This window comes from Lissotriton helveticus, chromosome 12 (assembly GCF_964261635.1).
Source record: "Lissotriton helveticus chromosome 12, aLisHel1.1, whole genome shotgun sequence".
Lineage (NCBI taxonomy): Eukaryota > Metazoa > Chordata > Amphibia > Caudata > Salamandridae > Lissotriton > Lissotriton helveticus.
In genome coordinates, this window is record NC_136073.1 from 97913397 (window position 1) to 97937299 (window position 23903).

General features: G+C 42.8%; 1 protein-coding gene across 1 annotated transcript in view; it reads right to left on the reverse strand.

Moving 5' to 3' along the window:
- Positions 1–23903, reverse strand: part of LOC144797937 (extracellular calcium-sensing receptor-like) — a 154511-nt gene that overhangs the window by 18712 nt on the left and 111896 nt on the right. The window contains exons 5-6 of the mRNA XM_078668740.1: positions 21830–21838; positions 17722–17845 (exon numbers count right to left, since the gene is read on the reverse strand). Coding sequence (XP_078524866.1) covers positions 17722–17845; positions 21830–21838 — 133 coding nt within the window. The remainder of the gene's footprint in view (positions 1–17721; positions 17846–21829; positions 21839–23903) is intronic.

Genomic DNA, 23903 nt, shown 5'->3' on the forward strand with positions numbered 1-23903 from the left:
AGTGGGAAGCTCCTGGCCTGGAAATCTCGAGTCAAAACCTAACTAGAAATGTGAGTAAAGAGATATGCAATATAGAAACAGGGGAGATGTTTTCAGATATGGCCAAGATGGAAAACGCGTTTGAACAATTCTTTTAAGATCTGTACACGGAAGACCTAGTAGTTACTGACTCCCAAATTAAAAATTATCTAGATAAAGCATCCTTACATTTGTTACCTGAAGACCGGGCTCAACATCTTAATAGGAAGCTTTCACTATCTGAAATCAGAGCTGCAATAAAAAATTTAAAGATAGGCGGTGCTGCAGGTCTAGATGCTATCCCTAACGAGTTTTATATCGCCCTTAACAAGACGCTTGCTCCGGTCATGGAGAAACTATTTGATAGCATTTTTCAACTAATTCCCCAATCCCTAGTTCCTGGAACGAGGCAGTTGTTACCCTGATCCTGAAACCCAATAAAGATTTTTTTTAAATGTGAGTCTTACAAACCCATCTCCCTGTTTAATTGTGACTATAAAATCTTTGCTCAAATTATAGCATAACGATTGAATAATATAATGGGAAAATTAATTCACCCAGATCAAAAGGGGTTTATGAGAGGCACCAACTGCATGACTTAACTCATGAGCTGATAGGAGCTATCGACATCGCTTCAGCCAATAATTTGCCACTTACGATTTTTGCATTTGACGTGGCCAAATCTTTTGACTGGGTGAACTGAACCTGCTTACATCATTTAGTTCAAGCGTTTGGCCTAGGAGAAAATATCTCAAGAACTATTAGGAACATCTATAAAACTCCCACAGCTAGGATTATAGTTAATGGAAACCTAACCAATTCAGTTACTTTAGAGCGAGGCACTAGGCAGGCTTGTCCTCTCTCCTCTCTCCTTTTTGACTTGTACATAGAACCACTGGCGCAAATCATCAGGTCCAGTGAGTTCTTTGCTCCATTTGAATATAGGGGATGGTCAAAAAAGTTAGACCTGATGATTTTTACAAAAGAATCACCAGCAATTTTGCCAAAATTGGAACAACTCCTGACAGATTTCTGGAAGATATCAGGTTACCAAATTAACTCACAAAAATACGAGATTATCTCATGGAATTGGCAATCTAGTTTGCCTTTAGTACAACATCAAATAAGATACTTCAAATCACTCAGAACATCAACAAATTGGCCCAGGTTAATTTAGAGGTTAAAAGGAAGGAGACCGGAGCCTTATTGAAATCTTGGTGCAATCTCCCATTATCAATTCGTGGCCGTTCCAATCTTGTCAAAATGTCGGTTTTGCCCAAAATGACATTCATCTTTGATGCAATCTCTCTACTATTTAGTTCAGCAACTTTAAAAAACGTGCAGTTGGACATAAATAGTTTCCTCTGGACTGACAAAGGGGATAGGATTGCATGGAAGAAATTGAGATGTGAGAAAGCAGCCGGGGGAATAGCTAGTCCTGATTTTGAGTTTTACAGTTGGGCTTTTCTTTTTAGGAACATGAGATCCCTTCTTCTTAATTCCACCTATTTTACGCCTTGCCTCTTAGCTATGTCTAAGAGTGTGCCGCAGGGGGGTGATGGGTTTCTTTTTAAATTCGGTCACCCTAAATACTTAGGTGAAGGTGATAAAGTCGGCCTGCGAATTATGGTCCCAGATGAGGAAGCTGCTTAAAATTCCATATTACTGTGCTAGTGCTCCCATATGGAAATCTCCAGGCACTCCAGAATGCCTAAATGACAGATTCCAGCCCCTTTATGGGAAAATGGATATCAGAAATGGGGCCAATTACTGCGAGTTAACAAACTTTTGTAATGGGATGAGCTTAAATCTCAAACAAATCAAAGGTTATCCAGATTCAATATTTTATCAACTCTCCCACTGTGCTACACATCAGGGCAAAAATTGAGTTATATATGAGGAACTGGAGAGCAGGTTTTTAGTCCTGTGTCACTAAGGCAAAGAAGTGGTGAAATGGTACTGGATTTTGATTAAAGAGATCTGCAATTGATTCCTATGGAGGAGCCCTGGAGAAGAGAACTGCCTTCCAGCGACATTTCATCTTTCTGGCAAGTATCTATATGCATTTTGTGGAAGGTTGTTAAGGCTGTATCATTGAGGATAAATCATTTGTTCACACTCCACAGAACCTATTGCACTCTGAAGAGGTTTTCCAATCTGGGAGGCGGAGAGAAGTTCTGTGTGAAATGTAATCTGAGAAGCGCAGATGATGTGCATATGTTCATGCATTGTCCTCAGATCCAGGGCTTCTGGAGGCAAGTTGGTAAGACTATGTCAGATGTAATGGGCCAAGAAATTCAGGTAAGCTTGGTAATAATTATTTTGGGTATTTTACCCGAAGACAGTACTAATACCAAACAGTCAAATCTCCAAGTTTCCCCATTGTTTGTTTAAATTCCTCTGGCAAGAAGAGAAATCTGTCTAAATTGGATTTAACCTAATTCTCCAAAGTTTTTAGATTGGGTGTCCTCTGTTAAAAGAATCCACATGTTAGATATGGGCTGTAAGGCAAAGAAAATAACTAGATTTTGGGGGCTTTGGGACAAATGGGCTAACAATTTGGGTCCTGCAACTTCCTAGTATGCACACATTTTTTTTTTTTTTTAAAGCGTTTCGATTAGCCATGTTTCTTGGAAAATGCATATGTCATATTCCTCAACGAAGGAGTTCCAGTTAGGAGACACTTAGATTGCAATCCTGCAATATTCCATGACACTACCTCTGGACTGCGTGATAGACCGTTGGGTGGAAATAAAAACCCAACCGTAGCGACTGCAGCCTCTGAGGTGCAATCTGGCTTGTTCATCAAATTAGTCAACCTATGTTCTTCTACATGGGGGTCGTCAATATGGTACGGCTGTGGTTGTGTTATGGCATATACTGGGGCATCGGCCTGGGACACGGGTACTGCAAAGGGCGAGTTGAACCTTCAATCGATCACGTTCATTGGAGACCCATTGTTTAGGGACACTACTCATGATGATTGGTTTGCGCCGATTGTGTTTCTGGGCAGTTATACTTGAAATGCATTTTTGTATTAACCAAGTGTTGGGTGCATAAGTCAAAGGCAGCCAAATGTTATACCAGATCGTGGTGCATCAGAGTGAGAGCTATTACATCGTGAGCAACCCCATGCCCCCCGACTAGATTGTCTTTTGGCCCCGATGATGTCTTCCTGAATAATTGACAAACATCCTCTCACTCTCCATATCCAATGGATGCATTTTTTAATTAAAGAGCACTAATCCTCTGTTTCTGACCTCCCTTGATTCTTTGGAACGTTAACTAAGTAGATTATCTTTCCTGTATTTGCAAGCTTGTGTGAGCATGATGGAGCTTGTGTGAGACTTGTTAAATGACATACAGGCCCTTCCCAGGATCTTTCGTTGTTACTTAGATTATCTGATTGACCTCTGCTAAATTTAGATTGGCTTCCTCCTGTACTTTGAATGGGGTGACTACTAGTGGACATATCGAAGGTGTGGGTCTGCTCTGTTGGATTATTACTTTGCCTTCCTGGGTGTCGACTAATGCTAGCCCCGTTCAGCTGCTTCGTGCTGCTTATGCCCCCTTCAGTGTGCTTCTGTGTGGCTGCTTGTACCTGCAGTTGATTTTGAATACTCTGTACCTCGGTATGTATCTTACTCAGGGAAGCTACGAGGTTACCTGCAGCTATTTTAAGTGATTTGATGTCCTGAGCTATGGCCGTAATTTGGTGTGCTAGCAATCTTTGGGTAGGAGCCTCGGTACTGTGGGTTAGTGGGCTACTGGGTAGTTTAGCCTTGCAGTTGGTGGCTATACTGCCACTATTCGCAGATGCGCCATCAGTTAGTAAGGCATTCACATTTGGGCATATGTCCCATGGTGGCCTCATAGGTTGCACTACGCTATTTGGGGTTTCAGGTGCATCCTCTAGGTCTGCACATTCTAACAGTGGTGAGAAACTAATATGGCAAATAAAAGAAGACAAATCCCCAACATTCATTAACTTATTTCCTTCACCGTAGTCTGGCCTGGCTGAGGCCCAATCAGGTTTATTCGACGCATTCTTCCTTTCTCCCACTTTTTTAAACATAGCTGGTATGTGGCGTGAGGGCAAAGGACTTGACAAAAATTGTTCACACAGCCCGATTTAGAGGGGGAAGTGGAGCTGTGTGGATTAAGAAGAACCTTGCATTCTGCCTAAAGGTTGACAATGTGATCTAGTACCCCCCTCCTGGCATTAGACTTGATAACTTTTGCTTCTTTTTTGCCTTCTTAATGGGGACCCTTGTTCCTCCCTCTGTGGTTTCGCTCTTCTCCATCCCTGCCGAAGCCAAGCCTACACCAAAACTGCCAGTAAGTAGAGGGCCCTCGGTAGAAAGTACTCATGTTAAAAAGGGACCCACAATAACAATGCAAGTGTTTAATGCCAAAGACATAGTACCTAATGATGCTTGGAGCGACTGTTCAACCAGAGTTTTGTAGTAAATGTCAGGGGGTTGGCCCAGCCCGGTCTCCTCTGGGCTCTGAAGGGCGCAGACGGGCCCGTCCTTGGCCCGGGCATCACCTGGGCGCGTCCCGAGTACGTCCGCGCATGTCCTGCACTGTGGGAAGCCCTAGCCAGTTTGGAAGTGCCTCCTGACGCGAACTGAGGGTGCCCATGGCATCCCTGCTGCAAGGCGAACTGGGGGCTGTAGTCTGCTGCCTCCCCTGGCAGCAGTGATGTCCACGGTGACGGTGCCAGTAAGGATCCCGAACACAAGGAATCCAGAGGCTCCACAAGCTCACCAGTGCTGGCTGCTGCGGTCTGATGAGGACTCCCGTGCTGCGGGAAGCCCAGGCCGGTTTTGAAGCACCTCCTGGCACAAACTGAGTGCGTCCATGGCAACCCTGCCGCAAGGCGTGCTGGGTGCTGTAGTCTGCTGCCTCCCCTGGCAGCAGTGATGTCCGTGGTGGCGGTGGTGGTAAGGATCCCGAACACAGGGGATCCACAGGCTCCACAAGCTCCCTAGTGCTGGCTGCCGCGGTCAGATGAGGACTCCTCATCTGATCATAAAGTTGCATCTATGGGTATACACAAAAGTTGCACTCTCTGGGGCTCACTCAGGAATGGGCGGTTATATTATGTAATTCTAAACCGACGAGTCACTGTTCAATCTGTGATAACTTTGTCAAAATAGGGTCCAACAGCGCTGTAAGCCTTTTACTTGCTTCTGCCCATAAAGCCTCATTAAATGCAGGGCTAATATATTTCCAGTTTGGGTCTCTACTGATGTTACATGACTCAGTGTGGAGGCTTTAGGAGGTATACCCCTAGGTTTGGGAGCACAAGTAGGTTTAATTTGCTTGGGCTTGGTAATTGCGCGAGCCTTGCACTGCTTTTCAGGAGGATGGTTTATATGTTCACTTGATGAAATGGTGGGAGCTGAAGACTCCAAATCCCTTCTAAATATTGCAGACGGGGCATCAGTTATCGGTGACGATTCCTGTTGCCCTGGTGGGAGGTCACCTGATATCGTTGATCAAGGTGAATAGGCTTGTGGCAGGACCTCCTGCGCTCTCCATGCGGGAGACCCCAGGAGAGGAAGAAGTGGTTCCATTCACAGGCTTCTCTGAGTTCATTCAATTTCTTGGGTGAGAACGCTAGCTGCTCTAGACAGGAATGCATCCAGCATTGCTACAGACCCATCACCCGTTCTTCCCGTAGGACCTTTGCACTTTCCCATAATGATGATACAAAACAAAACTACAGGGGAGATCAATACCTTTAGTCTGATGCAGGTTGATAGATGGAGGCCCAGCCCCTTCTAGCCTCCAATGGGCCTCGACGGGCCCACCCTTGGCCCGTGCACGTCCCCGCATGTGTCCCGCTTCGCGGGACTGCTGGCATCTTAAGACCGTGTCCCTGTTGCAGAGTGTCATGGGAAACTGAGTCCTGGCTCCCGGTGGAAGTTGCAGGAGAGTGAAACTGCCAGTCGCTCTATACAAAGGCGCAGTACTTCCAGCACCTTAAGAGCACATCACTGTTGCAGATGGTCTCGGGAAACTGAGTCCTGGCTTCCGGTGGAAGTTGCAGGTGTGTGAAACTGCCAGTGTGGCGGTGTACAAAGACGCAGGACTGCTGGCACCTTAAGAGTGCATCCCTGTTGCAGAGGGTCTCAGGAAACTGAGTCATGGCTCCCAGTGGAAGTTGCCCCTGGGGTTGAAACTGCCAATGGCGCTGTACAAAGGCGCGGGACTGCCGGCGCTTTAAGAGTGCGTCCCTGTTGCAGAGGGTCTCTGGAAACGAAGTCCTGACTCCCGGTGGAAGTTGCCGATGAGTGAAACTGCCAATGAAGGTGCAATGTCTAGGACTATTCAAATACTTTGTATCTTTACAACCAAGCTCACAGATAATACCAGATGCCTTGACTTCATCATCATCTACAATCTATAAACACACATATGTACATATATTTTGAATAACTGAGGTTTTAAAATAAATGGGAAATGAAATATGAGGACTAATATGACTGGGAAGTGATTAAATGCAGGTCTAAAATAACCAGGAGAACTTTCTATATATGCATGTAGGCATATTTTATAACAAATGCATTGAAATGTTCAGGTACTGGAGATGCGACTCCTCCTAGTGTGAATGTGGAAAAAGTAATAATGTCCATATATTGAAGAGGTTAAAGGTTTAGATCACTGATGTACATCACTGAAAGTAAATGTATATCAATATATAAAATAAATGAAGCTTGACATATGTCAAGCTGCAATTTTATTTTTTATCTATTGCATCTAATTGAGGATGCTACTGTGTATTTAATACTTCACTTAGCGAACTTTGACACTAATTCAGTTGTAATTGAACTGCTTTCCTTATGTGTTTGCTTATGTTATATTTGTCTGTAGTACAGTCCTGAAGAAGCATCTCATTACTGTCAAATGTGTGTTGGCTGCATCTGTAGCAGTCAATATGGATGCTTGAATGGACTAAATCGGATGCAATAGGGCATGGAGAAATATTTGACTTTTTTAAGAGTTGCCATCATTAGCAAGGAATTGAAGATTACTTATACAATTGTGCATTCTGTAATAAAACTGCAATGAAAAGGGATTTTAATATAAACATTTATAATAAATATATTAAAGGAATAATATATCAATTATTATTAATGATTCTCCCAAAACGGTAAAATTTTTATACATTGTTCCATACAAATGTATACTGTATTTTGATTAAGTAATTAGTCGGGAAATTAACTGACTCATAGGGTGATAGCAAATGCGCAGGGCCATGGCATATGGTAAACGCTTTCTACCAAAATTATCTTTTAAATTTGACCCTATTTCTTTAGGTAAGGGAACACTCCTCAACTAAAAGAATTACATATCATGCTGGACCACAAGTTACCTCTGGAAGTCATTTTGCATACATTAGAAAAGAACGCTTTTGTTATGAAATAAATTACACTGTTATAAATACAAAAGAAAGTCCACCATGGATTTTTTTTAAAAAGCTAGCCTATTTATGATTAATAGCAAACAATTCGGTAAAAGTCCAAAATAAAAAATACTGTTTCAAATGGTCTAAGTCCATGGTTCCCAAACTGTGGTCCGTGGACCCCCAGGGGTACGAACTCATCCCCAGGGGGTCCACAGGCATCAGTTTTAAAAGCACTGCAACACTCCTTTTATGATCAGCAGTTGGCAGGCAACACAAAAAGTGTTGAGAACCTGATGGAGAGAGATGGAAGTTTAGTCAAGTGGCAGTTTTGACTCATCTAAGGTAGCGCGGATGGTTTCCCCCACAGTCTGCCTCTCTCTACATTGTCAAAGGCAGCACTAAAGTCAATATAGCACAGGTGCAGAGGTTGCTTGCATGCTTTTGCTGCATCAAATATTAGAGAGATTGCAAGGATGTTTGTAGATGTACTGGCCATTTTGAGGAAGCCGGTCTGATTCAGCTGTATTATCTGATTCGTCTCAGCCCAGAGTGTGAGCTCCTCTAGGATGGGGCCCGCAAAGTATTTTGCTTCATTGTCTATCAAGGCTACTAAACGGTAGTTGTTGGGCTTGGCCTTGTCTCCTTTTTTATAAATTGGGACTATTGTCGAGCCCCTCCAAGATTCTGGTATTCTGTTTAGCAGCCTGATTTCCAGAGAGAGAGGTTGCAGGATATCCGCCCAATCTTCACTTTTCACTTTGAACAGAGCAGGTGGGATGCCATTTGGTTCCGGGGCTCCTTCTTTCCTCCCTTTAGCGATCTGCTGTTTAATTAAGAATGACTCTGGGTGGCTTGCTACGCCTGATGGCTGGGTAGCCCTGCTCCCTTTTTTTTAGTTATGCTTGCTTCTACTTGACCCTCTGGGAACCTGCCGTTAGCGGTTTGGGCCTCTGCAATTTTTATTTGGTTGTTGAAGTGGCTAGTGAGATGTTTTATCCAGTTAGCTTCCAGAATATGAGACCCTATGCCCTTATGTTGTGGGCGCATGATCCCATTCACAGTTTTCCAGAAGCGGGCGCTGTTGTTACAGTTTGTGGCATGTAGGAGTTTTGCCCAGGATTTATTCTCGCTGTCTCTCCTGATGTTCCATTTCAGTTTTTTTAGCACTGCCCTTTGGTCCTTCAGGGATGCTCGTGCGCTAATGTTCCCTGGAGATCTTCTCCACTTGCGCACAGTCGAGTTTATTGATTTTTTCAGTGACTTTAGCTGTACTCTCTGAGCTTTCTGTATTGACTTTTGTGGGGAAAGTATCTGTAAGTTTCACTTGTAGTGTGGCAGTGAAGTGTCCCCAATGAGCGATTTGATCATCTGTGCTGGAAGCTTGTGAGTTAAAAAGTTGAATTGCAGCATCGGCCTGCAAATTTGCATTTTTTGTTGTGCATATGATCCTTTTTAGGTTTGAGGTGTAAGCAGGCCCCAAACTTGCGTCTGGCCTAAATGATCTGTGTGCGGTGGCCGTTAGTTGAATTTCCTGGGGGCGATGGTCACTATCGCCCTTGTTCCCCATTCTGTAGCCAGGGATATATGGGAACAGTGTGAGGCTTACAAAGGTATAGTCCAATATGGAGCTTGACATGGCAGAGTAAAATGATTGATCTGGAGGAGAGTCTTCAGGAAATCTTCCATTTAGTGCTCGGAGATTCAAATGTTCTAGGTCATCAAAGAAGCGACTATTGCAGCATTTCTTCTTCATATGCAATGAGACGCATTGTATGGGAATGTTGTGAATTTCAGTTAAAGCCAATGCCTCCTCCCTTTCTGCCGAGCCGATAAGATAATGATTAGGGTCCCCTGTCAGAATAAACATCGGGTTTTCCATCTCTGAGGCATACTTTACTAGTTGGTTAGTAAGTTTAGTTGAGTCTATCGCTGGATAATATGCTTGCTGCAAAGAATGTGTACCATGAATTACTGCTTTTGTCACAGAGATTTTGTTACTGTGTAGTTCATAAGTTACAATCGTAATCTAGCACAGTGAGCAATGAATTGCCATCAAAGAAATGCATGCAAACTCCATGGTAGAAGTTAGTAAGTTTAGTAAAATATGTTTTTCCCTGTCTTTCATTATCCTTATAGAGCAAAAATGTGGGTAGAAATACATTTGTTTTATAAAAAGTTAACACTAACCACTGTGTTATCTTCAAACTCCCGAGTTTGTGCTTCTCCAGACCATACATTCTTAAAAAATGCACACCAGTGTGGATGATGACATGTAAATCCTACACCTTGTAGTCCCCTCTGCCTAATGTCACATTTCTATACACTGATTTACACATGTATGATTATTTGTCTCTGTATGTGTGTGTTGTAAAGTGCACTGAAACCCTACAATGGTATGAGAGGTGCTATAAAACAGAAGAAATAAATGTGACAAAGGGGCTAAGGTGATATGAAAGGCATTGTTGGAGGGTGTTAGTGAGAGATTCACTGAAGAGCCCCAACAAAGATAGTTGTATCCTGGTGCACAGTAAGGTCATAATTTACTATGCTTTAAAAGCTAATATAATGCAATATATAATGACAAATGTGTGGCAGAATGCAACATTTTTTCCCAAACCTTCTTGGGGGGAGAGACCCCAAAGGTCCCATTTGTTGTGGCCAGGCTCACTCGCTTCAATTGGTATGGACTGTAAGAGGGATGGTCTGATGACATTTGCCAGGAAGGCTTTGGGTTCCCAGTCCAGCCCTTGCAGGGGTAGAAGTCTTGTACCGCGAAATGAAACCAAACATTAAAAAGTAATTAGCTGACATGCAGCACCAACCGTCCCATTAAGAAATGTTCAATTTTTGCAAAACTTTTCACGCGCTACGAAATTCATTTTATTTATTTAATTGTTTACTTACCTCCATTCATCTATATTCCGGTGTTTACTACACCCCACCTGCCCCTCCCCTGCCCCGCGGAGCTCCCTCCATGGGCTGCTACTGGTTGTCAGTACATGTGGAGTATCTTTTGCAGTGTTACTCAGGAAATACTTAAGTTATTAGTCTAGAGGGCAAACAAAACGGCACCAAAACGCACCCTTGTCTGACGCCCCTTTTGATTTTGAAGGAATTTGTGCATTCGCCATGCCTCCCATAGCAAACCATGGTGGTAGCATCCAGGTACAAATCCTGAATAAACTCTATGATTACCTCGATTACTCCCATTTCCTTCAAGATGAGCCAGAGTTTGCTAAGCACAACCCAATCAAAGGCCTTGGAAAGGTCCATGAAGGCCATGTATTTGGTACCCTTTTTTGCCAGAGTGTACTTTTCTACCATCAGGGTCAAATTAAGACACTGGTCAATGGTTCCCCTGCCCTTCCTGAACCCATACTGTACTTCTGGGAGGATATTGTTATCCTCAGTCTATGCTTCTAATTTTTTTAACAATAACCTGCCCATTAACTTGGCCATGCTGTCAAGCAATGACATAAGTCGATAGTTGACAGGGGAAGAAGTGTCCCCTTTCTTGAAAATTGGGATAATAACAGATTATTTCTAGGAGGGCATGGGACAGGGCTGAGCTATTGAATTAAAGACCACATTTAACAAAGGAGCCCAAAAAGGGACATTCAAGAGAAAAGTGGCCATAGGCACTTTCATGTGTGGTGATTGAATCAGCACCAGTGTGATTTCTTCAAGCTTAAATGACAGGCAGGAACGCAACTTATTGTGTAAACAGCTATCTGACAAATTCAAAACATCTGGAATTTTGAAGATTTCCTGGAAGTACCTTATCCCGGAGCTTCATCAATATTTGTATCCATTTAAGGTCCTCCATGATCATTTAAAAAAGGGGTGTTAATCAACTTCAAAAATGCAATATTATAGCAAAGTGTGGAGGCATGCTTTAAGTTATCCCAGGCCTCTGATTTAATCTGTTTTAATTTTAGAAGCTCTTGCAGTTATATATGCATCCCTCAAAGTACGAATATGGCCTCTGTCCCTTGGTAAGGTCTTAAGAGCTACCTGTAGGTTGTTTGAGGCTGTGACACAGGACTTATCAAACCAACGGTACTGCGGAAAGGCTCTTACCGATACTAGACGTGTCCATAGTAGGTTAATGTTAGTTAAGAGATTACTGAACGCCTCCACCATCTAGGTTTGGTTTACCAGTGGGCCCAAACAGAGATTAATGTCCTCTTGATTTACCAGAATAAGATAAGCAAAAAACGTTGTGTCTTCAACTTTATACCATTTTAACACAAAGCCATTTTTCCTAGCTAAAATAGGTTCGGGAACTCTGGTGCCATTACGAGATTTTGGATCATGCGAACATAGAGCACAAGAGAGAATGGCATGATCATTAAGGACTGTAAATTGTGAATTTATCTCTGGGAAACTTATTTCAATGGTCTGTGATAATGAGATCGATTGTAGAAGAGTATTCTGCTCTATAGAATGTGGGGAAATGCTGCCCCGTAATTGGGATTTTTTCATTGCAGATTTATTTTTTTTAAAAAGTGCCCCGATCTTGTATGATTAAAAAGCTACTACCTGGATTTGTCCATTCATGTGAGGTAGATTCTCTTTGGGAGGATTTAAGGACTGGAGACTTGACCAATACTAAGACATATCGACATGCCGCTGGAGGAAGGTCCAATGTGTGGTTGCAAGAATCCCCTGTGGCTGATGAGGTTCTTTCTGTGAATTTTGAATAGATGGTCTAGTCTTGCAAACAACTAGGAGAGAAGGGCCTAGAGTGGTTTCATCCAAGGATCTGATCACTGGTGGAAAGTCTCTCACACTTGTTTGCGTCACACTGATATTCGACTGTGTCATTATAGTACGGGGTGTTTTTACTGCTCCAAGCCCGGGTTTGCCCACAGTTGAGCAGCTATTCACCCCTAAATGCAGAGGATGAAAGTTAGAGAGATTATCTTGGTGTTGAATGACATTATTAGCAAGAGAGTTTATTTGTTAAGGGGCTGTGCTATGACTTAAGAGCTCTTGTAGTTTCTGTTCAATGGCCTCCAAACTGAGACAATAAAAACGTACAGATCCTCCGGAGGAGCCATGATCCATGCTAAATCCCAGTTGACAGAATCGGGCACTAGACTTGACTGGGAGTGGGTCGATTTTCCTTGCTTTTTTAGTTTTTGAGGGGCTGAGTCTTTATACGGACCTTTTTTCCTCTTACCGCTTGCGTGCAGTAGAATGGTTGTCTTCGTATGGTTGGAGTAATAAGTGTGACATTATCCATGGCATTAACCATTGAAGTCAACGGGACCGATAAAGGTAGACTATCAGATTCTGAGTACAAGGAACAGTCTTCCAAGATTATCATTAGGCTTGGTGGGGAGAATCACATCCTCAGGGACTTCTGAAGAAACACAAGCACCCGCCCCCAGTGAGAGTTCTCACTCTGCTACAGCAATTTCCATGGAAATGGCATTAGTTAAAAATTAATCAAGGGTGGCTATAGTTATCCCAGGCGTAGCCTCCACTGTAGTATTCTTTCTACACATCTCTGCCAAGCTTTCAGTTACAACAAACAAACAGGGGTCGTGTAGCAGGCGTTAGAGGGATTGCCCAGCCCAGCCTCCGACGGGCGTGGACGGGCCTGCCCTTGGCCCGGGCGCATCCCATGCCCTAGGACAGCAGCACACTTTTATGTGCGAGGCATTAGGTGGCAGCCGGAATGCTGGGAGTTGTGGTCCTTCTCCCAAGCAATGCAGGTCACAGTGCGCAGCTCAGCCCCCAGCAGGAGTCCACATCAATTACGGTGAGTGCGGAACAGTGGCGCATTTTAATGCGTAAGGCCTTAGGTGGCAGCAGGAATGCTGGGAGTTGTGGTCCTTCTACCAGCATTACAGTGCACGGTGCACAGCTCACCCCCCAGTAGGAATCCAATTACTCAAGTTTGAAACATTTTTACTCTTATCTCCTTAAACTGTTTCTGTCTCCAAGTCAAATTCTGTCTTTCCTATTCCATTTTCTATTTTTAGAAGCATGTAGTCCTTCCTGTTTATTGTTTAAACTCCTGCTCTTACTGCAAAAATGTATTTTTACTGTCGGTTTCAATTATGTAGTATTGTTTCTTCTGTTTATTTCTTCTTTGTCTCTTATCTGGCATTGGATTTTTTTCTCACTACAAGTAGATATGTAGAAATAAATAACAAATACATTTAGCTCTACAGAAAATACAATTACATTACATAGTACTAACAAAGAGGTGTTTGAGTGAGTTCGATATCAAATACATCTGTTTCACTGACTGCCTAGGTTGTAGCTGAGGTATTTGTAGTTAAACTAGAGTTTAGAATATGGCAAATACATTTTCAATATTCCGCGCTAGCAGTAAAACTGCATACAAAGGTTCTGTAGTAGTAGCCCTCAACCATGTTTAAAGTAGTATTTCTGTGCATAGGTGAGTAGATTGTTTCAGTATTTTACTACATATCTGACTGATTTTATCACTACCTCTATCAGTATCCCACTACATATGTAAGTAAATATGTTGAGTAGAAACAGTTGAAACAGGGTGGGGAGGGGGAAAAAGAAAAAGTTAAGTGCGTGCTTTTAGTGTGTGAACCCTGTGTGAAACTGTATCCAATACTACTGAAATCATAAGTGCTGCCTGGCTATGTACATGCATATATAAACAGCCCACTCAGTGTTTCAGTGGGTATATCAGTGACCCTTTCCTTTTCTTAATAGCTATGAGTTACACTATGGGCAGAACACTGCACATATAAGTGAGCATAGCAGTCTGAAAGTGCTTGTATAAGTTACTAAAACTTAGAATGGCACATGCTATCTTTTGTGTACTTTTCTGTGTATGTTGGTATGTGGCTTTGGGTGTGTTAGGATCTGTATTACCAATGCCCAGGGTGCAAGATTGTATGAATGAGTGAGTACATATTTGGGTCAGTGAATGTATTAGACAGACCCTCCAGGATTTCGCGATTTCGGCACTTTTGTAGAAATCGCAGCATTTTTACAAAAGATAATGCATGCCGCTATATCCTGGGGGGTCTGACTTTTATACTATCGTGCAACTTCCTATGATGTGTCTGGAAAAAGTACATTTATTCACATTTTGTCCTGAATTTCGACCCTCTGTCCTGAATTTTTAACCTTACCGTCTTGAATTTGCACCCATGCCATGTTGGCCACCCTATTCTGGAAACGAGAGCTGTGCAGTGTAGAGTGGGCGTGGAGGTGCAATGCAGTGCGGGGATGTGAGCCGGAACCGAGACCCGTGAATGCAGCAGGGAGCTGTGACAGATGCACATCTGGAAACGAGAGCTGTACCGTGTAGAGTGGGCGTGGCGGTGCAATGGAGTGCAGGGATGTGTGGTGGACAGAGTTATCTATGACAGAGTTTGAGGATACAGACGGTGATAGGGGGGTCAGCTGTCAGAAAGACAGAGCTGTGAGGGGCGCCGCTGTGGGCGATCATTCCCTCAGATTAATTTTGCTCGGCTGGAGACAATTAACAATTCGCTGTTGGAGGGGGCGGTGCACCTTGCCCTTGACCCTGTATGCATCAGACACATGCCTGAGCGGAGGGAGAGGCAGGGTGTCGCAGCCCGGGAGGGGAGGAGGGGTGTCTCTGATCTCCTGCTCTTTGGTGTCTTGAGAGTTGTCTGAAGTGATTTCGTGTCAGCCCTGGGAGAGGGGAGATCATACGGAAGGACAGGGATACTGACATCTGATCCTGGTGCTCAGAACGTTTACATCCTGCAGCTCACAGCATCCACCTGCTCAAAGCCCTCTGAGCGCCGGCAGACCCAGCTCTCGGAATCCCACAGCTGACAAAACATGCAGTCCACAGCAGGCTACAGCTCACCGAATGCAAACACCCACAGCACCTCACAGCAATCCAGGCATCCTGTAGTTCGCACCTTCCTACAGCTCCAAGCACTACATCACAACGGCATCAACATCATTGATTTCACACAGCATGCAGTTCCTACCAACCCACAGCTCTCAGCATCTTGCAGCTCACAAAATCCCCCGACTCATGGCTACTTACATCCCACAGGATCCTTCCTGTTGTGCCCTGTAGACTAGAGGAGCATGCCATTCACAGCTCCAAGTATAGGCTTCGAACAGCTCAGTGCGTAATACAGCTCCAGTGGCTGTCAACAGGTCACCCACTGCAAAGGTGGCGAGGCTGGCCGGCAGTCAGAGCACTGTCCCAGTGTGGAATGGAGTCGTCTGGCTTCCAGGAGTGGCTGGGACGGAGGCTAGACGCGCTGGAGATAGATAGCGCTGTGTACACGGCCTATATTCATACCAAGCTTTTTCTTTGGGTTTTGGAACTTGTAGTTTGTTTACCCTATTATAACTACAGAGCTAAAAATCCCAACATGCAAAGTGAAAATCTGGACTAGTTGATAATTCAAGCACGGACCTGGAAACCTTTTGAGCCCTGATGGGACTTGTGGTCCCAGGGTGCACCACCACTGAATTGGGCACAGCTGCTGCATTGGGGAGGCGCTGACACCGCGATATAAAGCACCGCCTTGCCGCACGCAACACGGGACGCCTGTAATGCTGTTTTGCTGCCCTGGGCTGCTGACGGGCAGTCTTTTGCTTTTCGAGGGAAACAAAGTGTCTACATTGTAAATAAACCAAATATACATAGCTTCATGTTGTTAAATAACTAAAAAAACGAAGATATCTGTGTTTGTTGTAGGAAAAATGGCCAAATAAAATGCCGCAAAATTGCCGCTAAATTTCCATATTTGTGCCGCTAAATTTCCATTTATGTGCCGCTAAATTTGCTAATCCATGCCGCTATATCCTGGGGGGTCTGATTAGAGTGTCCATAGGTGTGTACGTGTATGTACCAGTGACTCCTCTGGTTTTTTAGGGTGTATGAGTAAGTGCATGAATGAGTTAGTGAATGGATAGTTGTGTCCATGGGTGTGTTAGTGTATGTATCAGTTAGCACTAGAGTCTTGCAGTTTGTGTTGGAATGAGTGAGTGACTATTTTTGTAAATGAATGAACGCATCTATAAGTATGTCAGTCTATGTATAAGTGAGTCCTATGGTGTCTCTGACTATGTATGAGTGACTGTGTGAGTATATTAGTGAATGCATATGTATGCCACTGTGGGCAGGGAAACAGATCCAAAGTCTGCTACCCAGACAATGGGAGCATTTTCAAAGCTCCTGCAAGCTGGGGGCATACTCGGTGTTTGCTCCTGCTTGGTGGTAAATTCAAAAATGCTTCTGCCGAGTGAAAGCAAACACAGGTTTCCCTGCCCGTGCTGCTGTAGGCAGAGAAACCACTAAGTCCCAGGGGTGGGTTACCAGGGACTTTGGGGCTTGTGGAGGGGGGCCTTGTGTCCCCCCTTTCCCTATAAACAAATGTCAGCCCGGGGTGGGCTCACCAGGGGCCTCTGAAGGATGGGAGGAGGGTTCCCTCTAAATCCTTGTCAGGTGTGTGTTCTAATAGTTGATAAAATCAGGAAAGCCTGGGATCTAGCGACTTGTACAAGTAGTTGGATACATCCAATAGAACTCTAATATTCCTTGAAAACCCTTATATTTGACATTCTTAGAAATAACAGTAAGATGACAAAGCTGAAATGATTATAAAGTACATAACATTTTGAATTGCCCATGAGGGTTGGAACACTAGTGCGTAAGCAGTGATGAGAGGAGAAACGTCTGTGCATTGAGAGGATGAAGAACTTGCAACTGCCATTTTGTGAAAGGGATGGACTTTGAGGAATTAACTTTCTAGCTTCAAGAATGCTGAGTGGGCATTAGTTCTGTGCCCGAGGGCACCCACTGCCAGGTTCTCCTTATGAAGCTTTATGAATAATCAATTTGTTTTTGCAAGGCTGATATCTGTAGTCTGGGTGGCGGGTATGGCAGAATGATGTGTTCATGGAGAAATACTGTAGTCTGAAGTCTTGGAATGGCTTAGGCAAGCAGCTGGCAGATAGTGGAGAGAATTGATATCAGTGGCAGCTTCAGTGTATTCACAAACTGGACAACATTATTTCTCCTGTAAAGAAATTTAAGGATTGTGCCTAGATCATAGTATAGATCTTTGATTTTGAAGATATTGAATTCTATATTATGGGATTTACATGAGAGCTTTCTTCGAAATGGAGGGAGTAAATAATTCAGGATCACAAAAGCAGGCCTTAATGGCAAGGTTTCCTGAAGTGTTGTGTCTTCCTGTTAGTGCTGCTGAGAAGCAAACCTTTGTTCACTGGACCTAAAATGTATGTCACTTATTAATGTAAAGAACCAAAAATGCAGATAAATGTACCTGTCTGGTTGGAGATCTCACCCTGAGGACAAGGGACACATAGAAAGCAACAAACTGGCTGTCCTTCTCTCACAGCTTTTCGGAACCCAGGCAGGCAGCTTTGACTGCACACTGAAGGGGGGACCTGAAACACATAACCACATACAGAAAATGTTTCTATATCTATATATCGCTTATAATGCTTTATACTGGAAGAAAGAACATCAAACATCTTTAAAATGTATGGTAGGAGGACATACCCTTAGGGTCCACACATACAGCTTGCTTTTGTTTATGTTTGCCACTATTATTCCATGACCATTTTTAAGTTCAAAGATTCACAAGTCCCAAACTTTTTATCATGCAATTATTCTCTAACAGAATTTCTCCAAGCAGTCAAGGATTAAAAGTTTGCCAAACTATACGATGTCAAACTATCACCCAACACAAACGAAGACCAAACAGCCCAACATTCTGGAGCCCTTCCAGCTCAGAGATAGATTCACCAGCACCCAACTTGAAAGGTGGCACCTCACAATGCAAGGTGAATTTTTTTAGAAGGTCCTGCGCTACAGACTGGGTATCAAAACAACAAATGTCCCAAATACTTCAACAACTAGAGGTTCTCCACGATACGGACGAACACCCACCCCATCAACAGGGGTGACCACCAGGTCCAGGAAAAAAGAACTAGAGAGAAAAATATAGCAACGGGGAGTCTGATTAAGAATCTTTCATCTATCAAATTCTCCGATCAGGAGACAAGTATCCTAAATAAGGGACTTTCCTTCTGTCCTACAGCCTCATGGAATCCAACCAGAATGCAATCGACCTATATAAGGTCGATTTGCCTTTCAACTAGAAGTCACCCATGATCTCGAACAGGAATATGCCAAATACCAGAAGAAACTTAAATACCTACCACAAAATATTACCAAGGATGAGAGAACCGTGATAAAAAACCACAATGAAGACAAGATCTGATCCTGAATGAGGCAGATAAAGGAGGTAATCCAGTGGCACTCCACATTGATGAATACAATCTCAAAGCACATCGTCAACTTGCGGATGGAAAATGCTACCAACTCCTGTCACAAGACCCCACACCTGAGATCCTCAAGCTGAAAGAGAAAAGGTATGGATCAGAGCTAATATCCCTTGCCGAAAAAGCATTTCTCTACATTGCAATCCCAACGATGCCCACATTCTACCTCCTCCCGACAATACACAAAGGCACATACCAGCCACCAGGTAGACCCATCATAGCAGGCATCAATTCACCATGCTCAAGACTGGGAGAATAGGTGGATGAAAAACTACAGGATGCGTATGAAAGAGATTCCATTGTTTATCCAAGATACCAAAGACATTCTTCTTCAACTACAGGACATTACATGGGAACCAGAATTTGGACTAGTGTGCATCAACATTGTGAGTCTCTATACATCAATTGAACACAAGGATGGAAAAAAGGCAGCACAACAATCACTCTGGACACAACCGGCCAACTTCATAGAGACCAATAAAATGATCCTAGAGATGCTAGAATTCTGCTTAGATAACAATGTTTTCAACTTCAATGGAAAAATATACAAGCCAAGACATGGAAATGCCATGGGGGCCAAATGTGCGCTGCCGTAGGCATGCATCTTTGTGAGTTACATTGAAAAATCTTGGCTGTGGGACCCTTTTTTTGCTGACTTCACTTCTCACATTATACTGTGGTGACGGTATATTGATGATATCCTCTACATCTGGCAGGGAGACACACCCCTGCTACAATGATTTCTTGAATCTCTGGATATATATACTTGGAGAATCCAATCCACCTACAATTTCTCCTAGAAGGAGATCAACCTATTGGACCTAACACTATATGTCAAAGAAAACACTCTGCACACCAGACTTCACAGGAAAGAAACAGCAGCTAATTCGATCCTTAGGGCAGACAGCTGCCACCCTAAACACAATGTCAGGAACATCCCGAAGGGGGGATTCCTAAGAACTCGTAGAACCTGCAGTGAGGAACAGGTATTCATGGAGAAAGGAAAGGATACCATATTGAGACTGGAAGAGTGAGGATATGATCATAACATACTGACTAACACCTTAACCACAGTTTCCAAAATAGAGCGGATGAACACCCTTAAACCCAAAAACAAACATGAGGAAAATGCTGTGATCGGGTTCATCACTGACTACCATAACGGCCATCACCATATAAGACAAACACTCAAACGACACTGGCATCTTTTACAACATACCCCGAGTTTGAATGGCTATCTGAAGAACTAACCAGAAATGACCTTCCAAAGAGCTCCAAAGTTAAAAAAAGGATGTTGTGTAGATCTGAATTCGAAGATAAGAGAAAACAAACCACTACCTGGCTGGGCAGGCCGCCAGGTTTTCATACATGTCGCAACTACAGTATATGCAAACTCAGCTTAAGAAACCACAAGGTTAGATATGCCACAAGGAAAAAAATTCACCATCACGGAATGGATAGATTGCAACAGCAAATTTGCAGTCTATGTGATTTTCTGCCCCTGTAATCGACCATATATAATGGAAGTACAATCCAGCCACTTAGGATTCGCATACAGGAACATTACAGAAATATACATAAGTACAATACTGGCCATCCACTTACAGAACATTTTCATCTAACACATCTGCACAAGAAAGACTTCCTCTTCTTTGGTCTGAAAGTGATACGCCCAGCCAAATGCGGACGAGACCGCAAAATGAAGTTGAGAAGAAGAGAAAGCAAACTCATCCTTAGGTTCAATACAGTTACACTCGGACTTAAAAACGATGCAGAAATGCACGTGTGGTTGGGAGAAGATTAAATCATGCTCCCCTTGTGCTCCATATCTGGTGTACATGTTCAACTGGGACATAGGCCATAATATGCCCTTAAGACACGGAAGCCTCTGTGAGACCTAGCAGTAGGTTTCTTCTTCATCGTACTTATAGGGAGATCAGGTCACCAACCTGTCTTGGTGTTCACCAGTACCAATTACTACTATAACCATAAGGACAGCCTCAGAACCCGCAAACTCTGTGAACTTGTACCCGTACATAATGACTTAGAATCTTAATTCCTACTCACTTGCGATAGTAGGTCACTTCATCAGGGGGCCCCGTTTATACATATCATTGTAATAGATTTTCCATGAAACCAGTCGCAATAGTAGCTTCACACATTTCCCATTCAAATATGGCGTCCATATTCCGGGAACCAGACTGAAACCAGTCACTATTGACCAGGAAACAGAAAGTGTCAGCACTGTATTTAAGACCACGATCTGAGTGGTCCAATTCTGATACCGACTGTGATGATTTCCGAAGTGAGGGCATTATGGCTGTGACATTTTGATGTGAGCAAATGGCTATGGACCCGGTGTAACAACCGAGTCCTACGTGTCACAACCTTGTTACAGATGCCAGCAACATATGCTGACCTCTACCCAGGTTTTTCCCCAACAGAAATACTTAAATTGAGCAGATTCCACCGGTCCTGTACTAAGCAATTTGCGGTAAGCTTGAACGTGCCGCACGCTACCAGGCTTCACGTTAGACCAAAAGCGCATTATTAGAACGCATGCACACTTTTCCAATGGGACCTATCCTAGCCTGGCCCATTTATAATATCGTGCAATCCACCCACACTAATTACACGCACCCTCTTTTTTCCTTAGAACACTCAGGTCAGGGCACCACACATAACTTCAGTTTCGTAAGGTTGCAAACTCTCAAAGTTCACAGGACCAATAGACCTAGACTGCTTTCACAGCTTACTAGGTCCACCTTTGTTCGATTATTATTCTGAGCATCAATTCATGAATTAACCCCAGTACCTCTTTGTTTTCTCCCCACCGTGTTCTTGGAACTTGAACATGGGACCTGATAATTCACCTTTCAATGTGAATATATGTAACTCTACCTACATACCAACAATTGTTCATATCAACTGTCTGAATATGTGACTTATCTAATGACTTTTATTTGAAACAAATTATGTCCTTTACAAACTTTTTCTTGTGTATATACTCTGTGCTCTGAACACTGACCGTTGGCGTCCATCCCCCGCTCTTTCGAGGTCTCCTTTTTCGTTTCCTTTATGGACCTCCTCTCCCTCTTTACTGGCCTTTTCTTCCCTACCATTTTTCTTTTATCATAACATTCAATTAACATTTTGTGTGCACCTTCTGACTGTTTCAACACATATATGAATTATTTGCATATCTCTTTATGGTTATGATTGTATATCAATGCCATATTTTCATACCATACCTCTCTGATTATCTCTATACTACAAATATAATACATGCACATTTTCATTATGGCAGCAAATGTCCAACCATGCCATAATCTCGTATTGCGACTTTACATACGTGTCTGTCGATATCTTTGAACTGTCCTGGTACCACTATTGCCAACCCCACCCTCTCCTTTTCCTCATTCTAGGTTTTTTCTTAGTTTGTTGTCTTTTTCCTACTATCCTTCCCTCCCACATGACTATCCTAATCCCTTTTTCTGCAAACATATCTCCAAAACCTTTTCTCCTTATTTCTGTTTTGTCTTTTGTTAACACCAAATTGCATATTTGTTTATTGATCGTTCTTAAATGTATATTTATGCCACATCTATATATATAAAAATGAATGTATGTCTGTCTGTCTGTCTGTCTGTCTGTTTGTCCTTTATGCATTACTACACCATTCATCCGATCGCCATGAAACTTTGGGAAGTTGTTGAGTACACTCCAGCGAAGGTTTCTTGCATAAAATCTTTTAAAATATCGGCCCCCCAGGACCCTCAGAATCTTTCGAATACTGATGTACGCACCAGACGGAAAAACAACAAATCATGTATCCACAAGCACTCGAATAAATAAATAGAATTAAAACACCATTTATCCGATCGCCAGGAAACTTTGGGAAGTTGTTGAGTACACTCCCGCAAAGGTTTCTGGCATAACATTTGTTTAAATATCGGCCCCCCAGGGCCCTCATAATCTTTTGAATACTGATGCACGCACCAGACGTAAAAACAAAAAATCGTGTATCCACAAGCACTCGAATAAATAAATAGAATTAAAACGACACTTTGAAATGTTTTCCATATTAAAACACAATGTAAATTGAATGTTATCATAACGAGTTTCCTTGAATTTCCTTTCTTTCGGAGATCGAGGCAACGCGCGACGGGTAAGCTAGTCATTTTATAAATGTTGTACATATGCGTTTGTGGTCCATTCTGCACCCCCCGCGCACTGCACGTTTTTGCTTATCTTTGTATGATTTGTTTTTTGCTGTTGTTGTGGGTCATTTCTCCATCTTGATGTGTGCAGCCATGAGGAAGCCCCAGGCTGGATTTCCATGTAAAGGGGCGAAACACGTGTTGGCTGTTACTCCTCTCTTGCGATCTGACTCGGAATCCTTGAAGCGAGTCATTAACACTCAAAAATAAAAATCACTACCCTGCATACCTTGTATCTGAATTTTCTCAGTGTGAAACAACAACTTTTTGGCGTGTCCTGACTCTCTCTTGAAGGATTATAATTCTTTTATCAGAGTAATTGAAATAAAACACTACAAAAGTATAATTCTTTAGCTTTGAAATATGAAAAAAATATCTTTATCCTAATATTAATTAATAATCATAAAAGTACATGATAAAAAATATAGGCATTAAAACTCATATATCACAGCAAAAAAAAGGATAAGGTCAAAGTTATTACATAAACCATTAAAACTGGGTAAAACAGTATTAGATCATATTAAGGCACATTGTAAGTCTGATCCATGGGACTAACATTTACATAATAAAACCTAATACATGGATCATGTATTCAATGCAAAATTCAAAGACAGGGCACTTTTCAAGTAACACCCAACAGAAATTATAACAGCAGGATCTGCAAGCATCTGAAAAGGGAGAAAGTATGATCTATATTGATAAAAGCTCCTTGAACTTAAAATAGGCAACAAGTACCTTCTTTGGGGGAATCCATACATTTTACAGAATAAAATTAAGTGTTCCAAGGTGTGTGGTGATCTATTATTACAAGGGCAATTCAGTATGGAGTGGGGATCATATGGTCCGGGGGAAAACGTAGCCTGTATCAACTCGTACCAAACAACAATTCAGGGAGCAGAGATCTCTCTCAAAGATTTCTGACTTGAGCTAGGTAGGGC